At 60.1% G+C, this 22,719-nt stretch overlaps 1 protein-coding gene across 2 annotated transcripts; it reads right to left on the bottom strand.

The window, feature by feature from the left end:
* Positions 1 to 578: 578 nt before the first annotated feature.
* LINGO3 (leucine rich repeat and Ig domain containing 3) lies at positions 579 to 16,001 on the bottom strand. Of its 2 annotated transcripts, none has more exons than XM_059918917.1 (2): positions 15,924 to 16,001; positions 579 to 4,670 (listed from the first exon to the last, which is right to left on the bottom strand). In XM_059918917.1, exon 2 carries the CDS (start codon positions 4,622 to 4,624, stop codon positions 2,846 to 2,848), a length of 1,779 nt encoding a protein of 592 aa, XP_059774900.1. In that variant the 5' UTR covers positions 4,625 to 4,670; positions 15,924 to 16,001; the 3' UTR covers positions 579 to 2,845. The 2 variants fall into 2 exon arrangements, with proteins under 2 accessions (XP_059774900.1, XP_059774901.1); XM_059918918.1 differs by lacking the exon at positions 15,924 to 16,001 and adding an exon at positions 6,845 to 6,926.
* Between the last annotated feature and the right edge of the window lie 6,718 nt (positions 16,002 to 22,719).

Raw genomic sequence — 22,719 nt, forward strand, 5'->3', positions numbered from 1 at the left:
GGGGCAGCGACTTCCCCCAGGCCACACAGCACTGAGGCCACAGACACCCCTCTGAGGGGCCCCGCCTTGGGTTTCTAGCCACCAACGGGGCGGGTCCCCCTTCAGCTGCCCTTGGCCAGGGGAAGCCCCAGGGGAAGAAGTCGCCAGCTCCGGAGGCGCAGCAGGGACTGAGTGGGTCTGCACCTCATTTCTCCTTTCCTCCCTGCCGCTGGCTCTGCCCCTGGACCGAGCTCAGGTCAAGAGTTCCCCTGGACAGCCCAGTGCCACTGGTCCCTCTCAGCACCCTGCTTCTCCCTAGCTGGGGACTTGACCCTCCCTTTGCCCACCTGTAAAATGGGGTCATAACAGGACCCAGCTCACAGGGGAGTGAATACAGGCAGCACAGGGAACAGCGCTGGGAACAGCACGGGCACTCCTGAAGTGTGACCTCTAACCTTATCACATGGGTCATTCTCCACAAATGCCCTATGACTCAGGGTCAGCTTTGGTGCTGAAGCCAGGCATCTCCCTCAGGGACCCCCAGCAGCCCCTACTTTGTGCCCCCATGCTTCCCATGAGAATTTTAAAAAACCCTGAAGTTTGTTATTAAATTGGTTTCATTTTTATTGGATTCCAACCAAATACAGCAGGGTAGGGGTGGGGGGCAGGGGCTAGGGGTCTTGGTTGATGTTGGGACAGGGGGCAGGCAGAGGGGGCTGGGAGATCTCAATATGCTGACCTTCTGTAAGTCCTAACACTGCTGAGAACATACTCCCTCCTGTCTTGATGATGTTAAAGGCACTTGGATGTCGTTTTGACGGGCCCTCGGTGTTGTCGTGGCAACCAAGGTCAGGAGGATGCTAAGGGAACAAAACTAGTCCATTCTGTTCGACTCTGTGTAGGGCTGCTAGACACCCCATTCGGCCCTCCCTTACTTCCTGTCATGAATGGGGTTGGGTGGGGTTGGGTGGGGTCCCCACCCTGGCTGGCTGTGGTCAGCAGCCTGCCACACAGTCCTGTTGGCCCATGTGCACACTGTGGAAGCAGGATCAGGGCCTCCCGGTGTTTCCAGCCCAGGGAGAATGGCCAGTGTCCCTTTCCACCTTCTGGCTGAATCCTTTGTGCAAAACTTCCAGGAGGGACAGCTTTCTCTCTGGCTCATCTCAGAAAGATCTTGAGGGATCCAGAATCCAAGTCAATCAGCAAGCTTGTCCACGGGCCTGGCCTCTACGTATGTAGCAATAGGTTTGACCGTCAGACCCATTTTATAGACGTGGACACGAATGGTCCAGGTGGTCCTCGGTTGCCAACAAAGATTACACAGCTGCGAGGGCACAGAGCTGGCTTTGAACCTTCTTACAAGGTCCTTGAGAATACTGTCTAACCTCCCTTCTGGCCAGGGCCAGGCCACACAAAATTTCCTGTGCCCCTTCCCCCAGGTGATGCCTTAACTGGTCTGGCCGAGGTAGAGGGTCGGGGCAAGGACCAGGCTGGGCGAGGCAGGGTCATGTACGGTTCCTGTCTGGTATCTGAATACTTCTGCAAAACCTCAGCTCCTGCTTGCATACCCCCAGTGACTGGGAACTCACTATCTGTAGAGCAACAGGGCAGTGACCTTGGGGAAGCTCTTCTTTCACCTGAGCTACAGTCTTGCTGTGACCCTCTCTACTCTTTGGCCCAAGATCTGCCCCAACGTTGCAGAGACCAAGGTGTCTCTGTCACCTTCTCCCAACGACCCAGGTCCAGGCCTCCCTGTAGCTTGAACCTCTGTCCTGGCCTTTCTCCCCGTCGCTGCCCCTTCCATGCCCATAACAGGGACCCTGAGAACCGTCCACGCTCTGGTCTCCTTCCCGAGGTGAGCAATGGGCCATGGGACTGGGCAGGGGTGGTGCAGACTCGGGATTGAAGGTCACTCCAACTGGCCTGCTGGAGAGGGACACCTGGAAGCCATGCTCCTGGGCCAGGGGCCAGGACGGCTGTCCCTCCTGGGTGGTGAGGGCAAGGAAGCAGGTGGCAGCTGTGAGGGATGGTGGGAGGAAGCAGGGAAATGGCTTCTCCTAGCAGGCAGCCCACCCTGCTTGGCCAACAGGTCCTGGCGGGCGGGAGTCTGGGTGCAGGGGTCTGGGACCATCCTGCGTGCTGGACCGCCTCAGGGTGAGCCTGACCTCCTCAGCGAGACAGTAGCACAGCGCCTGAGATCTGCCCCAAGGTGGCCAGCTGAGCGGGAGTTGGGTGTGAGCTGAATGTCTGGGTGCAGGCTGGCCTCTCCCCAGGGCCCTGCGCGCCCTTGGTGAGCTCTGGAGCTGGGGGCGCCTGCTCAGTGTCAGCTGGGTGTGGGGTGTGTGTGTTCCACTCTGGAGGCATGCGTCTGGTTGTATGTTCCGGGTGTGAGTGTGTGCTCTGGTGTAGGGACGGGGGCGGGGTGTGTGTGTGTGTGTGTGCGTGCAGGTGTGAACAGTGAGGGCTTTCACATGCCCCTGCTGACCTCCGTGGGGTTCCAGGTGTAGACCATCTCCACCAGGTGTGAGCGGTTTACGCCCAGGACGCTGGGCCTCTGAGCACCCCCCCACCCCATGCCCAGCTCAGCGACCACACCAGGGGCAGGAAGACAGGGTGAAACCCTAAGAAAACGCTTGAGAAACTCTGCAAAAGATGCATCCTGATGAAAAAACAGTCCTGTGGTTGGGTCTCTACAAAAAAAGGGCAAGTTCTGCCAGGAGCCGGCTTGCGGCCGCCCCCTACGGGAAACGCATAGATGGTCGTCAGATGGGTCAGCCACGGGCTGGCGTGGACTTGGGCGGAGACGGAGACGTGGCCTCCGGCGCAGGCGCAGCGGCGGGGGCCGCGGGAGGTGGGCCGGGGCCTCTTAGATCATCTTCATGTTGAACTTGCGGGCGCCTCCCTGGCCGGTAGCCGCGGCGGGCCCGTCCACCTTGGGGAAAGAGTACTCCACCGAGAAGTTGTTCTTGTGCTGCCCGCGGCCGCGGCTCCACACGAAGAGAAGCAGGAAGCAGAAGAGGACGACGCCCAGGAAGGTGATGCAGCCCATGGCGGTAGACACCAGGATGGTGGTGAGGTCCAGAGGGAAGCGCGCGGCCGCCTGCGTGTCGTTGCGGCCCTCGCCCGGGGTCCGGTTGGCGGCCGGCTCGGGCTGCACGCTCAGCGTGGCGAAGTAGGTGTCGTTGCCGCCCGCGTTGCTGGCCACGCACGTGTAGGTGCCGCTGTCCCCTGGCCGCGCGTCCCGGATCTGCAGCGTGCCTCCCGGCAGCACGCGCGCCCGGCCGGCGCTGGCGGCGGTCACCGCGCGGTGGCGCGGCGTCACCCAGGCCACGGTGGGCGCCGGCTCGCCCTCGGCGCGGCACTGGAAGCGCACGTCGTCGCCCGCAGCCGCCGTGACATGCTGCAGCCGCCGCTCGCGGATCTTGGGCTTGCGGCACACGAAGTACTCGAAGAGCACCGAGTCCGGCAGGTTGCGCAGCGCGTCGCCGCGGACCTCGGCTGGGGTGGCGCAGGCCGGCAGGCGGCCGTCAAAGTTGAGGGTCTTGCGGCGCTGCACGATCCAGAGCAGGCGACAGTCGCAGGCCAGCGGGTTCCCGTCCACGCGCAGCGTCTCCAGCGTGTTGACCGAGTGGAAGGTGCTCTCCTCCAGCGTGGACAGCAGGTTGTTAGAGAGGTTGAGTAGGCGGATCTGCCGCAGCCCCAGGAAGGCCTGCGGCTCCACCACGGCCAGCAGGGCCCCGGCCAGGTGCAGCTCACGCAGGCGCACCAGGTCGCGGAAGGACCCTCGCGGCACCGTGCTGATGGGGTTGTGCGAGAGATTGAGGCAGGTGAGGTGGGCCTGGTGGCGCAGGGCGGCGGCCGGCACGGCGGTGATGTTGGTGTGCGTGACGGACAGCGAGGTCAGGTTGAGCCCCCGCAGGCTGCCGGCGGCCACCTCCTCCAGCAGCGGCCAGTTGTCGATCTCCAGGTGCAGCAGGCCCGGGAGCCGCTGGAAGTTCTGATCCTCCAGGGCGGCGATGGCCAGGTGCCGCAGCCGCAGGGCGCCCAGGCCCCGCAGGTGGCCCAGCGACTCGCCCGACAGCGCCGTCAGGTTGCAGCGCTCCAGGGTCAGCTCCTCAAGCGCCAGCAGCCCCGCGAAGGCCCGGCGCGAGATGAACACCAGGTCATTGTCGCCCATCTCCAGCCGGCGGAGGCTGCGCAGGTCCTGGAAGGTGTAGTCCAGGAGGATGACCAGCTTGTTCTCGCTCAGGTCCAGCAGCGTGAGGTTGTCCAGGTGCGTGAAGACGCCGGGCGGGATGAGCTTCAGCAGGTTCCCGCGGAGGCGCAGCACTCGCAGACGCGGCAGGTTGGCGAAGGCGCCGGGCTCCACGTGCGCGATCACGTTCTCGCTCAGGTCCAGCTCCTCCAGCAGCGGCAGGGCGGCCAGGTCGCCCGGGTTCAGGCAGCGGATGCGGTTGCGGCTGAGCTCTAGCAGGCGCGTCTCGGCCGGGATGCCGTCGGGCACCGCGGTCAGCCGGCGCCGGGGACAGGCTACCGCGCGCATCTGCGCTGTACACTCGCAGCGGGCCGGGCAGCCCCCAGCGGGGGGCGGGGCCGCGGGCAGAAGCAGGAGCTGCAGGCTCAGGACACACAGCCAGCAGGTCATGGTGCGGAGCCTGGGCCTAGGGCCGCGCCACCATCCTCGTGGGCACCTGAGGGCGGGGGCAGCGTCAGCACCCGCATCCCGCCATCCCGCCATCCCGCCACCCCGGCCCGGCCCATCCCATCCTAGTAGCGCGCTCAGGAAGCGATTACCCACCGTGGGACCCGGGATCCCCCTCTGGGGTGTCTACCCAAGGGCTGGGTAGGGAAGCAGTGTGGACGGATGATCAAGGTGATCAGGGTCCATGGAGGGGGTGACTTCAGACCAGGACAGGTGACATTTGAGCTGAGACCCTGTGCTGGGTTGAACTGTGTTCCCCCGAAAGAAACGTTTAAGTCCTAACCCTGGTACGTGGGAAGGGGGCCTCGTTTGGAAATAGGGTCTTTGCAGATGTGCTGAGTTGAGACGAGGTTATATTGGATTAGGGTGGCCCTGAATCCAATGACTGATGTCCTTATAATAAGAGGGAAGTTTGGACTCACACATAGATGCACACAGAGGGGAAGAGGCCGCGTGAAGATAGAGGCAGAGGTTGGAGGGATGCGTCTACAAGCCAAGGATGGCGGGGGCCCCCAGAAGTTGGGAGAGGCAGGAAGGACCCTCCCTTGGAGACTTCAGAGGGAGCATGGCCTGAGACCCCTGGATTTCAGACTTCTGGCCTCCAGAACTGGGAGAGCATAGATTTCTGTTGTTTTCAGCCACTCAGTCTGTGGTACTTTGTTTTTGGCAACAGGAAGCTAATACAGACCCAAAGAATGACCAGGAAAGGGCCCATGGGTGTTGCAGAAAGAGGGTTCCAGGCTGGGGGAAGAGCCAGTGCAAAGGCCCTGAGGCAGAAGGAGTGGCTGGCGAGGCTAGGAGTACAATGAGTGGGGGTGGGGAGTGGGAGATGCACTGGAGGGGTCACGGAGGCTGGATGATGTGGCTGGGGAGGCCCGGAGGGACAGATGCCAACACGCCTGGGCCTTTGCAACTGCGCCTTCCGAGTTGCTCCATCTCTCCTGACAGCCAGCTGGCCCTCCATCCCCTGTCCCCACACTCTGCTGGGCTGCAGCCCAGATCCTGGGGCCAAGGTGGGTGGGGGTGGGGAGGGCATAGGCAGATGGCAGCCTGAGGGTGCTGCTCCGTTGGCCAGGCAGCTATTTTCAGCATCTTAGCAGCTGAAGCCCCCAGGCATCCCCTGACTCCCCCTGACACATCCTTGCTGCCTGTTTCCTCACTGTTCCCACAGGCCCAGCTCAGCAAGGACCCAGGCTGTAGATTCTCATCTGCTAAACAGCAGTGAGGCCAGCTCCGGCCTTCCTGGGCCCTTTTGGGAATTTTAGGTGAGCATTAACACACACAGAGCCCCGAGTAGCTTAATGCCAGAGGTGAACCATACGTCACTGGGGGGGAGAGTTTGTATTTTGCAGGTGTCATCAATTTAAGATGAGGTCACACTGGAGCAGGGTGGGCCCTGATCCAATGACTGGTGTCCTTATGAAAAGGGAAATTTGGATGCAGACACTCAGGGAAGATGGCCACGTGACAACAAAGGCAGAGACTGGAGTGATGCATCTATAAGCCAAGGGACACCAAAGATTGCCAATAACCACCAGAAGCTGGAAAAAGCAGGGAAGGATCCACGCCTAGAATCTCTGGAGGAAGCACAGCCCTGCTGACACCTTGATTTTGAATGTCTGGCCTCCAGAACAGAGGGAATAACTTTCTGTTGTTTTTAAGCCACCATGTTTGTGGTATTTCATTATGGCAGCTACAAGACCTAAAGGAATATCCATGGATCCGTAAGAAAAACTCACACATGGGAGCAGAGTGAACAAGGAGGTTTGCTGCAGAGTCGTTTGGAACAGCAGAAACTGTGACTAACCTAGATATCCATCAATAGGGGATCAGGTAAATAAATTGTGGTCTGTGCCTGCTGTGGAACACAGGGAGACTTGTATGTACCAATGAAGAAAGACAGTGGAGATGTAGTTATATGGGGGGGGGAATAAAAATCCCAAAACTAACCTAAGTGTCCATCAATAGGGGATTAGTTAAATAAACTGTGGTCTGTGCCTGCTGTGGAATCAAGGAGATCTGTATGTACTCAGTAGAAAAAGAGAGCTGAGATCTAGTTATATGGAGGAAAAATGGAACTAACCTAAGCACCCATCAATAGGGGATCAAATAAGCCATAATCTATGGTTATTGTGGAATGCTGGGAGATTCAAATGTACCCACAAGGAAAGCTGGCTGAGGTGTAGTTCCACAGGAGGCCAGGGGGAATCAAGGTTGCCAAACAATCACAGACGGCACAGTCCTATTCATGGCAAAATAAAATCAAACACCAAACTCAGTTCTTGATTTGGGTGGGCACATAAACACAAGCGCAGGTGCCCCTGAAACGCCTGGGAATTCACACACTGTTCGGGACAGCACTGTGAGAGGCGGGAAGGGAGTTGCCGTAGTGGAGAGTGTGGTCACATCATGAGGAAACCGAAGCGCCCCTAGCCTCCAGGAGGTCACAGGTCTTAGCTCCCTGTCCCCGGCTGGGGAACCTAGCAGGGGGGCAGAGGGAGGGAGCGAGAGGCATCTGGTTGTGCCTTCCCACTGCAACTGTCCTTAATCCCGACCTGGGCATTGCAGGGAACATAATCCTTCCCCGAGGCAAACTCCTTTCCCAGGCTCTTTTTCTAGGTCATTCTCTCCCGTGTCGTTGCCCTGGACAGCATGTGGAGAGGCCGTGTCCCAGGAGGGGACATGACAGAACTGATGGTCCCCTGTTCAGCCATCTCTTTCTATGTTAAAGGGGCTCTGAGGTCACTCCCAGGTCGCCATCCCAGCCCAGGCCGCTCCCTGTGGTCAAGGGGTAACTGTCCCCCAGCCGGGGATGGGGCACAGCTCCTCAGCAGTCTGCTTTGGAGGAGCAAGGCTCTCCCTGGCTCTGCCCCAAGAAGGAAATGGCTGGTATTGTTCGGCCCCCCAAACAGACTCCTTGTGGGGGCAGAGCTGCCTGCGTTGTTCCTTCTGCAGGAGAGAATTTCATGCGCCCGGCCCCTCCTTGCCTTCCCCTCCTCCCTCTCTCCCCCTCGCTCTCTGCTCCAGCCCCACAGGCCTCCTCGCTGTTTCTCCAACATGCCCGCTATGGTCCTGCCCCAGGGCCTTTGCACGGGCTGTGCAAGACCCAGACCACTGTCCCTTCATGGCTCTCTCCCTGACTTTATTTGGGTCTCGCCCCCACTGTCACTTCCCTGGTGACTCTCTGCACTAAACTACCCCTCCCCTCCCCCCAGGCTCTCTGAAATGCACCTTAAACCCCTGTTCAAAGCTGGTCTCTCTTCCTGGACTGGAAACATCATCTTCATCATTATCATCATCTTCATCAAAATGGCAAACTCTGCTATAGCCCCTGCTCTGGGCCAGCCCTGGGCTAAGGCTCCACCTGGATCGGCCCGTTTAATTCCCACAACAACCTCGCAGGGGCGGGTCCCCACTGTCATGCCCACTTTACAGATGGGAACACTGAGGCTCAAAGCAACATAAGTCACCCTCTCAGGTTGACACCGCACGTCAGAGGTGGCAAGGGACAGTCTCGGAGTGAGGTGGGGTGGTGCTACACCCTGTAACACTCGCTAATCTTTTTTTTTTAATATTTTTTAACAGAGGCAGGAGAGGGTCCTGGCAGTTCATCCAGCTAGAATTCAAACTACGGCTCTGTTTTTGCTGGACCTGTTTTCATCATCACCTGCAGAGATCCTGTAACACTGGTCTCCTCTCATTCGTTGATTCCGTCCATCAGTCAGTCAACAAACATCTACTGTACCAGGCATTTTCCACGTGCTGAGGACACACAGTGCGTGAGACAAAGGGGTCAGCTTTCTTGGAGCCCACGGATAATAAAAGAGGTAAGTAAATACACTCTCTCCCGCCTTAGGTGGCCATAAGTGGAGAGAAATAAATCCAGGAAAAGGGCGAAGGGGGTGTTGAGGGGATTGCAGTGATCTAATTTGCCAAGAAAGGGACATTCATACAAAGACTTAGGGAGGGAGAAAGGGAGCCTAGCAGGGGGGTGGGGGGGGCAGCAGGACTAGGCCGTTCAGCCAAGGAGGCCGGGGACAGGTGCTGCAGAGAGAGGAAGGTGGACTTTTTACAAACTTAAAAATTTTTTTTTAAGTTGGAAAGAATTTTTAAAAAAATAGTTGTCGCAGAACAGTATCAGGAAGGAAGTACTTAAGTGACGAGAGGTCAGCACGGCCAGGGCACAGCCACTGTGATACAGTAGCAGAAAGGCCGGCAGAGACCTTGGTTCTGACGCGCTGTGTAACCTCCAATGAAAAATGCACCCTCTCTGAACCTCGCCTGTCAAAGGGGGCAAGTCCCGGGGCGCCCTCGGAGCACTCACGCTGTAATTGCTCCCGGGATGAGAGGATAGCTGGTCCTTGGCGCCCAGCGGGGCCTGCTCCAGCTGTGACCCAGTTTGTGAGCTATAACCTCTCCCCCCAGCATGGGCCTGTCATCTCTGTGCAGGGTGGGTGGACTCGCAACTGGGCTGGAGCTTGTGAGGCCTCCCCCTCCACCCCAGGGTTCTGGCCCCTCCACTGTGGGAAGGTCTGGTCTGGGCGAGGGAGCAGCGGGGACTTGACTCTGTCTCTAGCAACCCTGTTCATTCACTTACCCCGACGTTGGCTGGACTGGGAAGCGGGAGAGCTCGCGGGAGGGTGGTCTCGGTGGAGGGCTGGGCGCCCTGAGCAAGTGAGTCACCCTCTCTGGGCCTGTTTCCTCGCCTGGAGGCCTGGGCCTTGAGGTGGGGTTAGAAGGCCAGGATCCCAGGTCCCGATTAGGGTAGGGGTCTGGCTTCCAGTCCTGCTTTTGCTGCTAAGTTTTTAGGGCATCGGGTCCATTTCCTGAAAGGTGGTGAGAAGGCCAGCCAGCTGTGAATGGTGGTGGGAAGGGCAGGCGGGGGCTGGGAGGGACGGGGCTGGCAAAGGCCACTCAGTGGGGCCGTGCTGGATGGCAAAATGAAGCTGTGTGGACAGGTCCATGTTGATTCGACACCTTCTCTGCCCCTTCCCTCCTCCTTGAGGCAGGGGCCTTGGGGGAGGTGACACCCACAGGGCGGTCAAGGTCACCACCTGCCCTCCAGACACTCCTTTTCCCCCCAGGGACCTGCCACCCTCTCCACCCAGGACTAAATACCATCTGTTCACTGATGACTCCTGACCCTGTGTCTCTCCTGAGCTCCAGCCCTGGGGACCAGCCACATCCCTGACATCGCCCGGAGGCCCCACAGTGTCCCGACGTCACCCGTCCCCTGGCAGCTCCTCATTCACACCCCCGGCCAATCCATCACCAGGTGCTGTCAGCTCCACCTCCAAATATATCCCAGATCCACCTTGCTCTGCATCTCTGCCACCGCCAGGCCACCACCAACCCACTCCAAACCCCCCTCCTGTCAGCATGGGCTCCAGCTCACCCACCACCATTCAACAGACACCCTGCCTTCTTCAGGACTCAGTGTCCCCACCTTCAGAATGCACTGGGGTTGTGTGAGGTCCCTCAGCATCGCTGACTTCCGGGGCTGGATCAGTCTCTGTGGGAGGCCGTCCTGGGCACTGTGGGGTGTGTAGCAGCACCCCTGACCCCCACCCCATCGACGCCAGGAGCCCCCAAGTCGTGACAACCACAGACGTTCCCAGACATCGCCCACGTTCCCTGGGGGGCGGGATCGCCCGGGTGAGACCCGCTGTCGTAGAGGATGCTGGGCACAGAGCAGGCATCCAGTGGCTGCCCCAGGAGGAGACAGGCTGTGTTGTAGATGGGGAAGCAGAGGCCCAGAGAGGGGAAGTGACTTGCCCAGGGCCACACAGCAGGTGAGAAGCAGATGTAAGACTTGGATCCAGGACTCCACGCCCTGTCCTCCCACGGTTCTTCCAGGGTCGGGGCGGTGGGAGCCCATCCTTGTGGGACCCTGACTTCCTTCAGCTCTGCAGACCCAGGAGCCTGCCCTGTGCCAGCCGGGCAGAACTGTGAGGCCCCGGGGCTGCCCTTGGCAGAGCGAGGCTCCCTCCCCCCACGCCATGGTCAGCGAGCACGCGGCTCGTGGCCAAGGGTGGAGGAGGCCCTGGGGGCCAGCCTGGCCCTTCCTGGGCTGCGGGTGCAGCCGTGTTGGGGCTGAGTCCCCATGTGACTGTTGGTGTGGGAAAAACTCCTCGCCACGTGGATTGAGCACCGCTCACGCTGAGCGTGGTGCAGACCAGACCCCCCGAATACCCAGGGCCACCCCCCCCTCATTTTCCACACCGGGGAGCCAGAGCCTCGGGACTGGTGGCCGAGAACCTTCCCATCTCTTCTCCCCAGCGAGGGGCAAATCCCACCGGGGCAGGTCTGCCCTGGCCACACTCCAGGACTCCCTCTCTCCCTCTGAACCCCAGTGGGCCAAGCGTGGGTGCTGGGGGCTCAGCAGCACCGGGGCCTTCCTCGGGGTGTTTTTTTCCCATTTCAAGTGTCCAGTGTTTTTTTTAGTACTTTCACATATAGGTGCAGCCATCACCTCTAATTCCAGAACATTCCATCACCCGCAGAAGAAGCCCTGTCCCCATGAGCACTCACCCCCTACCCCCTGCCCCAGCCCCTGACAACCCAATCTCTGTGTCTGTGGATCTGCCTGTTCTGGACGTTTCCCATCCATGGAATCACACCCTGTGTGGCCTTCTGCGTCTGGCTTCTCTCACTGAGCATCGTGTCGGGTGGGCAAACAGGCAAGACATGCAAACACATCCATGAAGTAGATCGTTTGCGAAAAGTGGGGGTCTGTTATCTGGTCTGATGCTTTGTCCAGCATGGCCGGGAGGGCCTGTCTGAGCTGAGTCCTGAGCGGCGGGCAGGAGTGAGCAGGCAAAAGGCCGGGGAATGGTGTTCCGGGTGGAGGGATCCGCCGGGGCAAAGGCCCTGGGGTGGGAATAGGCTGGTGCTCAGAGGACAGAAAGGGGGGTTGAGGCTGGAGGCTCAGGGTGCGTCTGAGTTTGGGTCTGGGGGGTCGGGGTTGGCAAGGGTGGAACCACGCAGGGCTCTGAACCCACAGTGAGGTGTTGGGACTTGATTCTGAGAGTGCGGGGGCGTCATGGGCGGACTTTGGGCAGGAGCAGGACGTATCTGAGCTGGAGTCTGAAGATGCGTCTGGCTGTGTGTGTTCTGGCCCTGTCACCCCGCATCATCTGAGGCTGGAAACTTGTGTCTCCTGCCTGGACAGCACTGTCCCAAGGGCGGGGACCACGTTAGTCCTCCTTCTACCCCCTACCACCAACATGCACAGAGCTGGGTGCTCCGAGGGCCCAAGAATATCCAACGAATGAAGCAGAGAATCAGCGAAATCCCACGCCAGGACGAGCTCTTCCAGGTCTCCATCAGAGCCCGCCCCCGACCGCCTTGGAAGAGACTTTTAAGGCCCTGAGCCTCAGCTTCCTCTTCTGCAAAAGGGACTCATGTGACTGACAGCCGCCTCCCGGGGCTGACGGAGTGGCAGGTGAGAAGTCGGAGAGAAGATACTTCATAACCTGGGCGCCTTCAGAAAAGTCTCCACTGGGTGCCGGCTGGGGTCGGGCGCCCCGAGGCCTTGTTCTGCCCTCGGCCAAGTCCTCACCTCATCCGCTCATTCATTTGTTCATTCATTCAACAAGCACCGAATGGGCACCTTCTGTGTGCCAGGCGCTGCTCTTTGAGGGAAACAGCTTTGAGCAACATGGACGGAATCCCTGCCACTCATCCACGGGTGATAAACAGAAGGAGTAAAACAGAGGCCACGTGTGGACAGGGCTACGGAGAGGAAGAACGGGGGAGGTGGGGGTCTGTGGTCGGCAGAACAACGCCCCCATCCAAACATGCCCGCGCACGACCTGATCCCTGGAACCTGCGCGTGTTACTTTACGTGGCAAAGGGGGATGAGATTAAGCATGCTGAACAGTTCACCCTGAGACGGGGAGGACCCTGGATTCCCCGGGGGGCCCACTGTCATCCTAGGGTCCTTATAAGAGGGAGGCGGGAAGGTCAGAGGCAGAGAGAGACGGGAGATGCTGCGCTGCTGGCTGTGAGGATGCAGAAGGGGCCGCGAGCCAGGGATGAGGCGCCTCTAGAAGCTGGAAGAGGCGGGAACCGCTGCTCCCCTGGAGCCTCCGGAAGGACCGGCCCTGCCCACGCCTGCATTTAGCCCCGTGAGACCCGAGTCGGACTCCTGACCCCCAGGACTGTCAGAGAATCGGTGTGTGTGGTTTCAGCACTAGGTTTGTGGTGATTTGCGGCAGCAGCCTCAGGAGACTCACGCAGGGTCTTTGCAGATTTGAGGAGGGGTGGGTGGAGGCCTCCCCAGAGCTGTGCGCCTGCTCTTCCGGGCGGAAGGTGGAGGGGCCGAGCTCCCCGCAGGGTCTGTCATCAGCCTCAGCTGCAGGGCAGGGATCTACCCCGGGGGAGGAGCCCGAAATCTGTCCGCCCAGGCAGGACCTGGGAAATGGAGACCCCTCCTCCCCTTCGCCCCAAGCTGTCCTTTACCCAAATTTACCAGGAAGTTCTTAAGCCGAGGGGGCTGGGGTTGCCGGGGCCCCTCCCCTGGAGCAGAGGCAGCCCAGCCCCAGGACCCCTGGCCAGGTAGCTAGCTCCCTCCTTCCCTCCTGGCCAGGGCCCCTCCCCCTCCCACCCCTTCTATCTTGAGCCAGCTTTTGCCCCCGACAGGCCACATGGGACTCATCCTCCGGACCCCTCTCAGGCTGGGGTATGCTGAACACTCCCTTGAGCAAGGCTGAGCCAGGCCCCCGCCTGCAGGCAGCAGCTGAACCCACCAGGAGGGCGGGGGCGGGGGGAATAGATGGTTGCAGCCAGCCCCTCTGTCCCCGGGGCCACAACTGGGGCCAGAGGGAGCAAGGGCAGTGCGGCTGGCAGGTCCTCGAAGCGTTCCCTGTTCGAGCGGCTAGACCGACCTGGGAGGTGGGGCCCAGCCACAAGCAGCGCCCGGCCCCCTGAGGCCTGCTTCTGGGGACGTACTGCCGACCCCTCAGGATTGGTGCATCCTTCGTCCTAGATCCGGGCCCTCCCGGGCCTTTGATCCATGACAATTCATTAAGCCCTAATTAGCCTCCAGCTGCCGTTAGTCCCTGTTAACCCTTCAGGGGGCTGGGGGCCTCCTGACCCACTTTCCTTGCCAGCCTGTGCAGGGGGGCTGTGGACCGCCCTCTGCAGGTGAGGCCTCTAGATCTGGAACCACGTTTTGAATGCCCACTGTATAGCACAGCCGCTCAGCCACTAGCCCAGCCGAGCCCCGAGGTGGGGGAATAACGAAACCCACTTGAAGAAAAGGAGACTGAGGGTCAGAGTGGTCCCCAGCTCGCCTGGCAGCACTCAGCTTACAAGTCAACATTTGAACCCGCGTCTGATGCCAGCTCCCTTTCACTGAATCCCAGAGCCCTACTGGAGCGTGGATGGACGGCCCTCTTAAGAGGCCCAGGATTGACATGGGGTGGTGTGCGGCTCGCCCGGGCCCACCCAGGACAAGCTTTGCTTGGAGAGTTCTCCAAGGGGCTCTCTACCTGGTGACTAGGTGGTGACTCAGGGGAGCCCAAGAATGACAGCATTGTGGGAAGAGAAATCAAGTTGATGCCTAAGATCTGCTTTGTAATTCCCACTCAGCAAGGCACCTTCGGATCCCAGGCATCATGCGGGGGTGGCTAGGAGCAGCCCCCTCCATTCTACAGATGAGCACACTGAGGCCGAGCAGGTGCAAGGTAGAGCTGCTGGGGTACCAGAGAGGATGATCATGGCTGCCCCACAGTCACAGAGCATCTATCTCATGGCAGCCCCATGCCGGGGGTCCAATGCACCTCCATTTATTACATCCCGTGTTGATGTCCATCTCAAAACTGGAGCTCAGAGAGGGGCTGTCCTTTGCCGAAAGTCACCAGCTGGGACGGGGAACAGAGAAGCAGGCCGAGGACAGCTGGCTTTAGCCCTACTGAGCCCTCGTCCCAAGGTTGGGCGGCCCCGTCCCATCTCCCCACGCTATCCAGGTAGAGCGGAGGAGCTGCATCTGCGGGGGAAGCCTATGGGGTGGGCCCACGGGGTCTTCCAGCTCAGATCCTGTCTCAGATGGCTGCCACTCCAGCTCAGTGGGGAATGGAGCAAGGCAGTATGCCCACAGCCCAACGGCCCCAGACCTCTCCCCGCTTGCCTGCACCTGGTTTCCACCAGTCTCATCCACAGAGACCCTGTGTCCTCCACCTCTGGGCACTCACACGCCATAGCCTTCCCAGCCTCCACACCTCCTCCAGGGAGCCCTCCTGGGTTGCCCCAGGTTTCAGAGCCCTGCTATCCCTGAAAGTTCCCCCATCAAGCCCCAGATGGTCCCTCTGCTGCTACCATACTGCAGCAGACACCCCCTCCCCATGCCCCCACCAGCAACCACCTCTGTACAAACATGGCACTGCTTGTTAAAAATGCAGGTTCTGGGGCACAAACCCCAGAAGTTCTGATTCCTCAGAACTGGGGGGCCGGGGTGCCTGTGTTGTCAGTGCCTGGGGCACATGTTGAAAAAACCAGTCACAAGGCGGTCTCAAAAATAAGGACCGGGTCCTTTCCTGCACCTGCACCCAGATCAAGCAAGGCACAAGGTGCTGTCCCCCACCCTCACAACTTGTTGAATGGGGCTCAGTGGCCTCCCAGGCCTGGCCCCAGAGGCCCTGGGGGGCACCCATGCCCAACCTCACGGGATGGAGAGAAGCTCCCCCGACCCCATCCTTGCTGCTGCTTGGACACAGGCCCTCAGTGCAGGGGGCTTGGCCCTGTGCTCCCAAATCCCTCCCACCCGGCTGAGCTGTCCCCAGCCCCAGGGATGCAGCAGGTCCTGGTGTGGACCCCAAACGCTTCCTTCTCCTTCCTGGCAGCTCGGCACCCCCTAGGCTGGACCAGACCCCGCTGGAGGGGAGGGCAGGAAGGCTTGGGGCTGACGCTACCACCCCGACCGTCGTCCACCCCCAGACCCAGCCAGTCCCCCTTCCTTCCCCTCATGGAAGGGGGCGCATCCCCCCAGGCGTACCCACTGCCCCAGAGAGAAGCCCACCTGCCTCCCTGCTCCTCGGCTCCCCAGGGGAGGAACGGGGGACCCCAGCATGGGGAGTGGCCCCCCAAAGTTTCCAGGGGGAGCGCTGGGGGCCTGGCGAGGAGCAATGAGCCCGGGAGGGGCGCTCAGTGAGAGTGGTCCCCGGGCGAGGGTGGGGGCTTGGGGGGGGGCGCTGCGGAGCGCAGGCGCAGCGGGGTCTCGGTGTCCGGCGCGGCCACTCACCTGGGCGGCTCCGGCGCGGACAGGGCGCGGGCTGCGGCGCGGAGGCCGTCCGGAGCCGACAAGAGCAGCCGCCACCTCCCGGGTCCACCGTGCGCGCCGCCGCCGGCGCGTGCCCGCCGCCGCCCTCCACGGCGCGCGGAGCGGGGGCGCGTGGGGCTGCGCTCGGCCGTGCGCGCGGCCTGCCGGCTGGGCTGCGCGGTGACCCGACCGCAGGCAGTTGTGCGGGGCTGCGGGGCGCGAGGACACGTGCGCGAGGACACGTGCGCGCAGGTGCCGGGACTTGCGCCAGGGCGGCGGGCGGGGGAAGGGCAGGGCGTCCAGGACCCGGGAGCGCCTGCCGCTCGGTGCGCACCCGACGCGGTGGCGCGAGTGAGGGCCACCCCTGTGGCCATGGCTTTGGTGGGTCTGCAGAGGCTGAGGTGCAGGAAACGCAGGGCTCCCCATCTGTGACCCTCTGGGATCTGGCCCCTCCTCGCTGACCCCTCTCCAGGCCTCCGCCACCTGGCACCTGGATACCTGCCCCAGCCTCTTGCGATCCAGCCAGCGCTCCAGGCCCATTCCTCACTTGGGCCCCAGAGGATGCTTAACCACTGGCCTCTAGAACCAGCTACGGCTCCCTGTTGCCCTCAGATTCATGTCTAAACTCGGTGTATGTTTCTGGAGCTTCCCTACCCATGCCTTCCTCCTGCCGGCCGCCTCACTCCTTCCCAGTGAGGCCCCCTTGCCCCTTTTCAAACATGCCAGGCTCCTGCCGGTCTCAGGGCCTTGGCCTTCGCTGTTCCCTCTGCCTGGAGTGCCTTTCCCTGCATCCTTTGTTGGCCAGTTTATAATCGCTTATTTATGCTGCAGCTCAATGCTGTGCTCAATGGATGTTTGTGGAAAGAATGACCCTTTTACTTTTACTGTGGTGGTTTGGGGAGCCGTGGGCACCCCCAAGCTTGGGAACCTCAAGTTAGGAGGGAGGTCTGCCTCATCTGATGAAAGGCATCTTGTTGGAGCAGATGTCCTAGAATCACTAAAAGTTGGGGTGAAGTGTCCCTACCCTGACTCCCAGGTTGGGATGTTGTGCAAGCCAGGGCAGAAATGGAATCAGGAGTGGCGTGTCCTGACCCCCCAGGACAGAGCCTGACCAGCATCGGCCCTGTTTAGGGAGCTCACGCTGTGGAGTCCAGTGTGAGAGGCAGGACATTACTGCAGTGTGGGAGGCGCAGGGGCAGAGGATGGGGAGGGGGCACCCTCCCCCTCCCAACCATCATTCTAATACACGATTAATTAGCGAGATTACTGAGTACTTACTATATGCTGGGCTCCGTTCTAAACACGGGCCCTCTTGTGCTTGCTGCAGGGTCATGGTTACAGGCGGACACTTATTATTCCCATTTCACAGATCAGCAAGTCGAGGCTCAGAGATACCATTTGTCCCAAGCGAGGGGCTCAAGGTGGGCCTGGCTGCCCGGGGGGCTAGGCGTGTAACCTCGCGTGATTCCACCCCCACCGGCCTTCCTTGCCCGCTGCGCCTTCCCAGCTGCTTCCATGGTGGCCTGGCGTCAGCTCAGCCACCTGTGATTCAAGCAGGCTCCGTTCCCAGACTGTCGTGTTGGCCAGAGGCCTGGAAACCGCATCCCAGGAGGCCGCAGGCCAGGTCCCCATGGGACAAGGGGGCAGATCCCTTTCCTGGCCAGCAGAGGTCCAGGAGGAGGACGTGGGCTCCCCTCCCTCGTGGTTCCCCACCCCCACGGACAGCCCAGCGCCCGCATACAGGAGTCACTGCTGCAGAGGCTGTGTGACCTCAGGACAGTCGCTTCCCAGCTCTGAGCTTCTGTCTCCCTCTGTAAAATGAGGCTCTGATACCTGCCACCCAGGGCTCTAGGAAAGCAAGCACTTTCCTACTGTGTGCCAGTAGGTCTGTGTACCAGGTCAAGCGCTGGGCCGGAGGGAGGAGACGTGGCAGTGGGGGAGGGCTTGCCATGGGCCTGGGGGAGCAGACTTGTGAGATTATCACAAAAGGGGGTGGCGGAAAACTCAGCAGATGATACCCGGTACCCAGCCTAGGCTGGGGGTCAGGGATGCTTTTCTAAGGAGGGGGTGCTTGAGATGAGTCCTGCAGGGAGAAGGGGGTAACCAATGCGGTGGTCAGGGTTCGAACCTACTTCCTGCCTGTGGAACTGTGGGAGATTCCCCTGCAGCCTTAGTTTCCACATCTGTAAAATGGGGACCCAAACAGTACCCGTCTTCTAGGGCTGCAGAGACCCCACTCAGTGATGGAGGGGGACATCATTGTCCTCAGTGTCCACAGGGGGACACCAGGGCGCTCAGTGGCTCTGCCCAGCTTGCATTCATTGCTCCGGAAGGAAGCCTGGCTGAAGAGCAGGATGAGGTCTCGGACACTGCCCGCCTCAGGACCTTTGCACAGCTGTCCTGTCTGCCTGCAGCGCCTTCCCCCAGCCATCAGCCCGGCTCACCCCTTCCTGACTCATGGCTCCACCTTTTGCCTCCTTCTGTCCCCTCTCTGCCTCCTCGGCACTCTCTCCAGTTAAGACACTGTGTAATTTACTGATTTATCCTGTTTATCGTGGGCCCTGCCTTCTTCTCGGCCGCAGCTCCAGCAGACACAGAGTAGGCGTCCAGTAAGTACTGGCTGACTGAACCAATAGTTCAGTGACGTTGAGGGCTGTAGGTTTTGCCCCCGGAGGTGGAGGTTCTGGGGGTCTGAGTAGGGAAGCATCTACCGCTGCCTAAAACCACTGTCTTGTCTTCTCTCTGTCCATGGTCAGCATCAACCTACTCTGTGCGCCAAGAGGGAGCCTGGGAGCACATAGTAGGTCCTCAGCAACCGGCTAGAATGTGCACATCGTCATTGCTGTTCCGTTGCATTCAGCAAGGGGAGGGAGGTGGGCTCAGCGGCTGGGTGGCCTCTCCCGGCCCAGCATTCCCAGTGGGATGCTGCCGTGGGGGCCGAGGGGGGGCATGGGAAGGGGATGCGGCCGGGGGTTCCAGCCTCCCAGGTGGTGGGGCGGCAGTACCTGGTCGCCAAGGTTACGACCACCTGAGATGGGGATGTTGCCGTGGAGACAGACCCCCTGGGAGGAGAGGGTGGCTCCAGATGGGGGAGCTGTGGCAGGGGCAGGGGGCCTGGAGGTGGCTGCCAGCCCAGGGGGCTTCCCTAGCTCCCGTGTGTCCCTCTGGGTGGGAGTGTCGCGGGGCCATGGCTCTCCCCATCCTGCGTCCTCATGCCTGGGAAAGCCAGCAGGAACCCTTAGGTGGCAGTAACTATTTCTAAAATTAAAAGCTCTTCTCTCCTTCGTTCTCTGGCGAGATGTGCAGGACTGGCGGTCAGGGCCAGGGGAGGGAGGGGTCACATGGCCTGGGAGCCTCAGGTATGGCTTTGGACAAGTGGCTTTCCCTCTGTAACGGGAGCAGAGTCCTGGATTTCTGGCAGGCCAGAGAGCAGAGGGATTGAGGCCTTGGGCTCCAGGCCCCTGGGGCTGTGCCGGGTCCCCTCAGGGTGACCTTGACTAATGACCTAACCTCTCTGAGCCCCAGGAACCTCATCTGTAATGTGGGAATCATAGCAACCAGTCCCTCGAGGTTGTTGGGAGGATGACACAGGCCTGTACGATTCACAAGTCTGTCTGCCCGATCCTCGGTAAACAGCCTTGAGTGGTTGGGTTAGCTGATGTTATTTACTGAGTCAGCATTTTCCCGGGCTGTGCATGGGGATGCTGGTCCCCAAATGCGGCTCCCGCCACAGAAAGGGGCCCAAGGCCAGACTGCAAGGCAAACATCACAGGACAAGCTCTGAGGGCCCCAGAGGGTGGGAGAGGCCTGCCGGCAGAGGGCCCGGTGTGGGCAAAGCCCGCAGGGCTGCCCAGATGTGGCATTGGGCCTCTGCAGCCATTCTGTGTGGTCAAGTGGGGGCCTCGAACTGACACTAGCCTCTTGTGCAAGGCAGGCCCTAGTCGGCAACTCCCAGGGTCCCAAGTAAGTGTAGGTCCCTGGTACGATTGTGAGAAACAGCACCCTCAGGGCCTCCCTACGTGCACCCCATGGAGCTTACCAAAACCCCCCTCTTTTTTGGTTGAATTGACAAATTGACCAATCTGGCCTCAGCCTGGGGACCCCACAGTGCTCCACCCTTGGGGCAGGTACCATTTTGATCCAGCTGAGGGGTGCTGGGGCCTGAATCGCAGCAAGTATTTTCAGCAGGTAATTGTAATTCAGCAAGTAAATCTTGCAGCAGCAAGCAGCTTCAGATTTTGCAAATAGGGCCCATCTTAGTTCTTCCTTTCCAACGCTTACCATTGATTTTGTTTTCCTGTCCTATCTCACTGTTGAGGCTCTCAAGTACAATGTCCAAGGTGACCGTGGGTGTCCTTGCCTTGCTCCTGGTCTTACGGGGAAAGCATTCGTTTTTTCACCATTCACGGTGATCTTAGCTGTCAGTTTTTTCACAGATGGCCTTTATCAGGTTGAGGAAATTCCCTTCTATTTGTAGTTGCCACGATTTTAACCTGAATGGATGTTGAATTTTGTCAGATGCCTCTTCTGCAGCTATGACATGGTCATGGTTTTTTTTCTCCTTTATTCTGTCAATGTGGTGAATCACAAAGATGGATTTTCCAGTGTTAAACCAACCTTGCATTCCTGGCCATGACCACTTGGTGGTCACGATGTGCAATCCTTTGGATCCAATCTGGTGATGTTTTGTGAGGGGTCCTTGCATCTGTATTCGTGAGGGATATTGGTCTGTGGTTTTCTTTTTCTGCAATGTTTTTGACAGGTTTTGCTTACACTGCCCTCGTATAACAGGTGGGGAATATTCCTTCCTCCTCTGGTGTCCGAGGTTGGATTGGTGTTATTTGTCCCTTAAGAGCTTCAGGATAAGTTCTGAAGTAGAGTTGTCAGTACTTGCTGACAGATGGGATGCATGGGGGGGTGGGGGGTCAAGGGTGACCCCAAGGTTTGGGGCCTGGGCAAGCGGGGGACTTGTGGGGATGGATCCTGGGATGAGGAAAGCTGGGGAGGTGGCAGGCGGAAGGGGGAGCATCAGCTTGGGGTGCATTAATTTGGGGTTCCTCTAAGACACGCAGTGGGTGTGGATCTGGTGCTTTAGGGGAGACGGGGTGGGGGTGGGGCGCAGAGGTGGGGAAAGGGAACTCAGAAATTAGCGACAGGGTGGGGCCCAAAGGCATATCCGCCTGGATCCCAGGCTCCTGGTCAGCCCCCCTCAGCCAGGAATGTTGTTTTCTCTCTGGGCTCTTCATGCCTGGGTGAGTCTTGACCCCTGCAGGCTCCAGTCAGCATGGCTTGGGGACGGGACAGGGTGGGTCAAGGAGCTGACCTGGGCCCTGAACACAGGCAGAAAGCATGAAAAGACATGCGCTTTTCAGCAGAGGACATTTATTGCGCATCAGAGCCAAGAAGTTCCCGGTCTGATGCAGTGGATGGGGCGGGGCGGGGCGGGGCGGGGGTGGGAGGCACTATTCCTGCGGACAGTGAGGGCTGCGGGCGGGCTTGGAGCTGGGGAGGAAGCGAGAAGCAGGAGGGCCAGACCCCCGGGGGCGTCGCAATCCAACAGCCCCAGGGACCCAAGACCCCCTCCCCCTCCCCCTCCCCCCACCCTATTTGCAAAGTCAACAAAAGCTTCTTCCTTTTACATCCACGTCCACGTCTGAGTCCAGACGGAACTGGATTCCTCTCCTGCCTCACTCGCCAGCCATGGGGGGCTGCAGGGCTCTGCGGCATCACTGGTGCTCCAGGGTGGAGATGAGGGCTCCCCAGGTCTGTGGGTGGCAGCACCGGAAGTGGTCGTGAGAACGGGGGAAGCTGTTCCCTCCCAGCTCCTGGGGCCAGGTGGGCAGGTGGTTCCTTCCCCTGTGTGCTTCCCACCCACCTAGCTTTGGGTCTCAGTCTCTCACCCACGAGACAGCCTTCAGAGCACAGGAGGGATGTGGGGTGCAGCGCACCCCCGGGGTTAGGATCCCGGCTGTGTGACCCAGTACACGTTGCTCAGCCTCTCTGGGCCTTAGCTGCCTCATCTGTGAATGGGGATAAGGAAAGGGTTTGGGGTGGGGGGCTGAGTGAACCAGAAGGTGTACGTCAGCCCAGCCTGTTGCTAAAGCTGTTCTGGGGACAAGGAAGCTGTGGGGAGGGGCAGAGCTGACCATCAGCCATGTCAAGATCCTGTCCACCTTCAGGAGACTCTGGAATCTGCCGTGGGGCGGGATCCTGGGGCTCTCCGGCTGGTCTGGGCTCAAGGCGGGGCCTGCCGGGGCCTCTGGCGACGTCTCCCAGAGCGGGGCCTCGGCAGGCGGACAGCACCTGGAAGCTGTGGGCTGTGGTGACCGTGGGCACGTGGAGCAGGACCGGCCCCCCCGTCCGATGGCCGCAGCCCCCGCCCGGTGTTCCGAGGCCCGTGCTGACCGTGGGCAGGGAGCTGAAAGGGTGGGAACTGGGCAGGGGTCAGCGGGGAGCCTCCGGACGGCATGGTGGGCTGGCTGGCGGACTGGCCAGCCGGGAATGCCGGGGATTTACACGGGGGCCAGGGGGCGGAGGGGGCGGGATCCGTGTCACCGGCTCATTTCTCCCTCTTCCTGCTCTAGTCTCTGCCTGTGTCTGCCTTTCCTAGTCTCCCTCAGTCTTCCTCTGCGTCTCCCTATCTGCCTCTGGCCTTCTCTTTCTCAGGCTCCTTGTAAAATATTAAAATTTCAATATAACACTCTGTAAAATATTAAATATTAAATTTCTCCTCATGAAATATTAAAATGTTAAGGATAGGCTAATATCCCCCTTTCAT

The sequence above is a fragment of the Balaenoptera ricei genome, chromosome 3 (genome assembly GCF_028023285.1).
Source record: "Balaenoptera ricei isolate mBalRic1 chromosome 3, mBalRic1.hap2, whole genome shotgun sequence".
Classification (NCBI taxonomy): domain Eukaryota; kingdom Metazoa; phylum Chordata; class Mammalia; order Artiodactyla; family Balaenopteridae; genus Balaenoptera; species Balaenoptera ricei.

Excerpts from the sequence above, each read along its gene's own strand:
- LINGO3 (XM_059918917.1), bottom strand. The coding sequence starts at position 4,624 with ATGACCTGCTGGCTGTGTGTCCTGAGCCTGCAGCTCCTGCTTCTGCCC.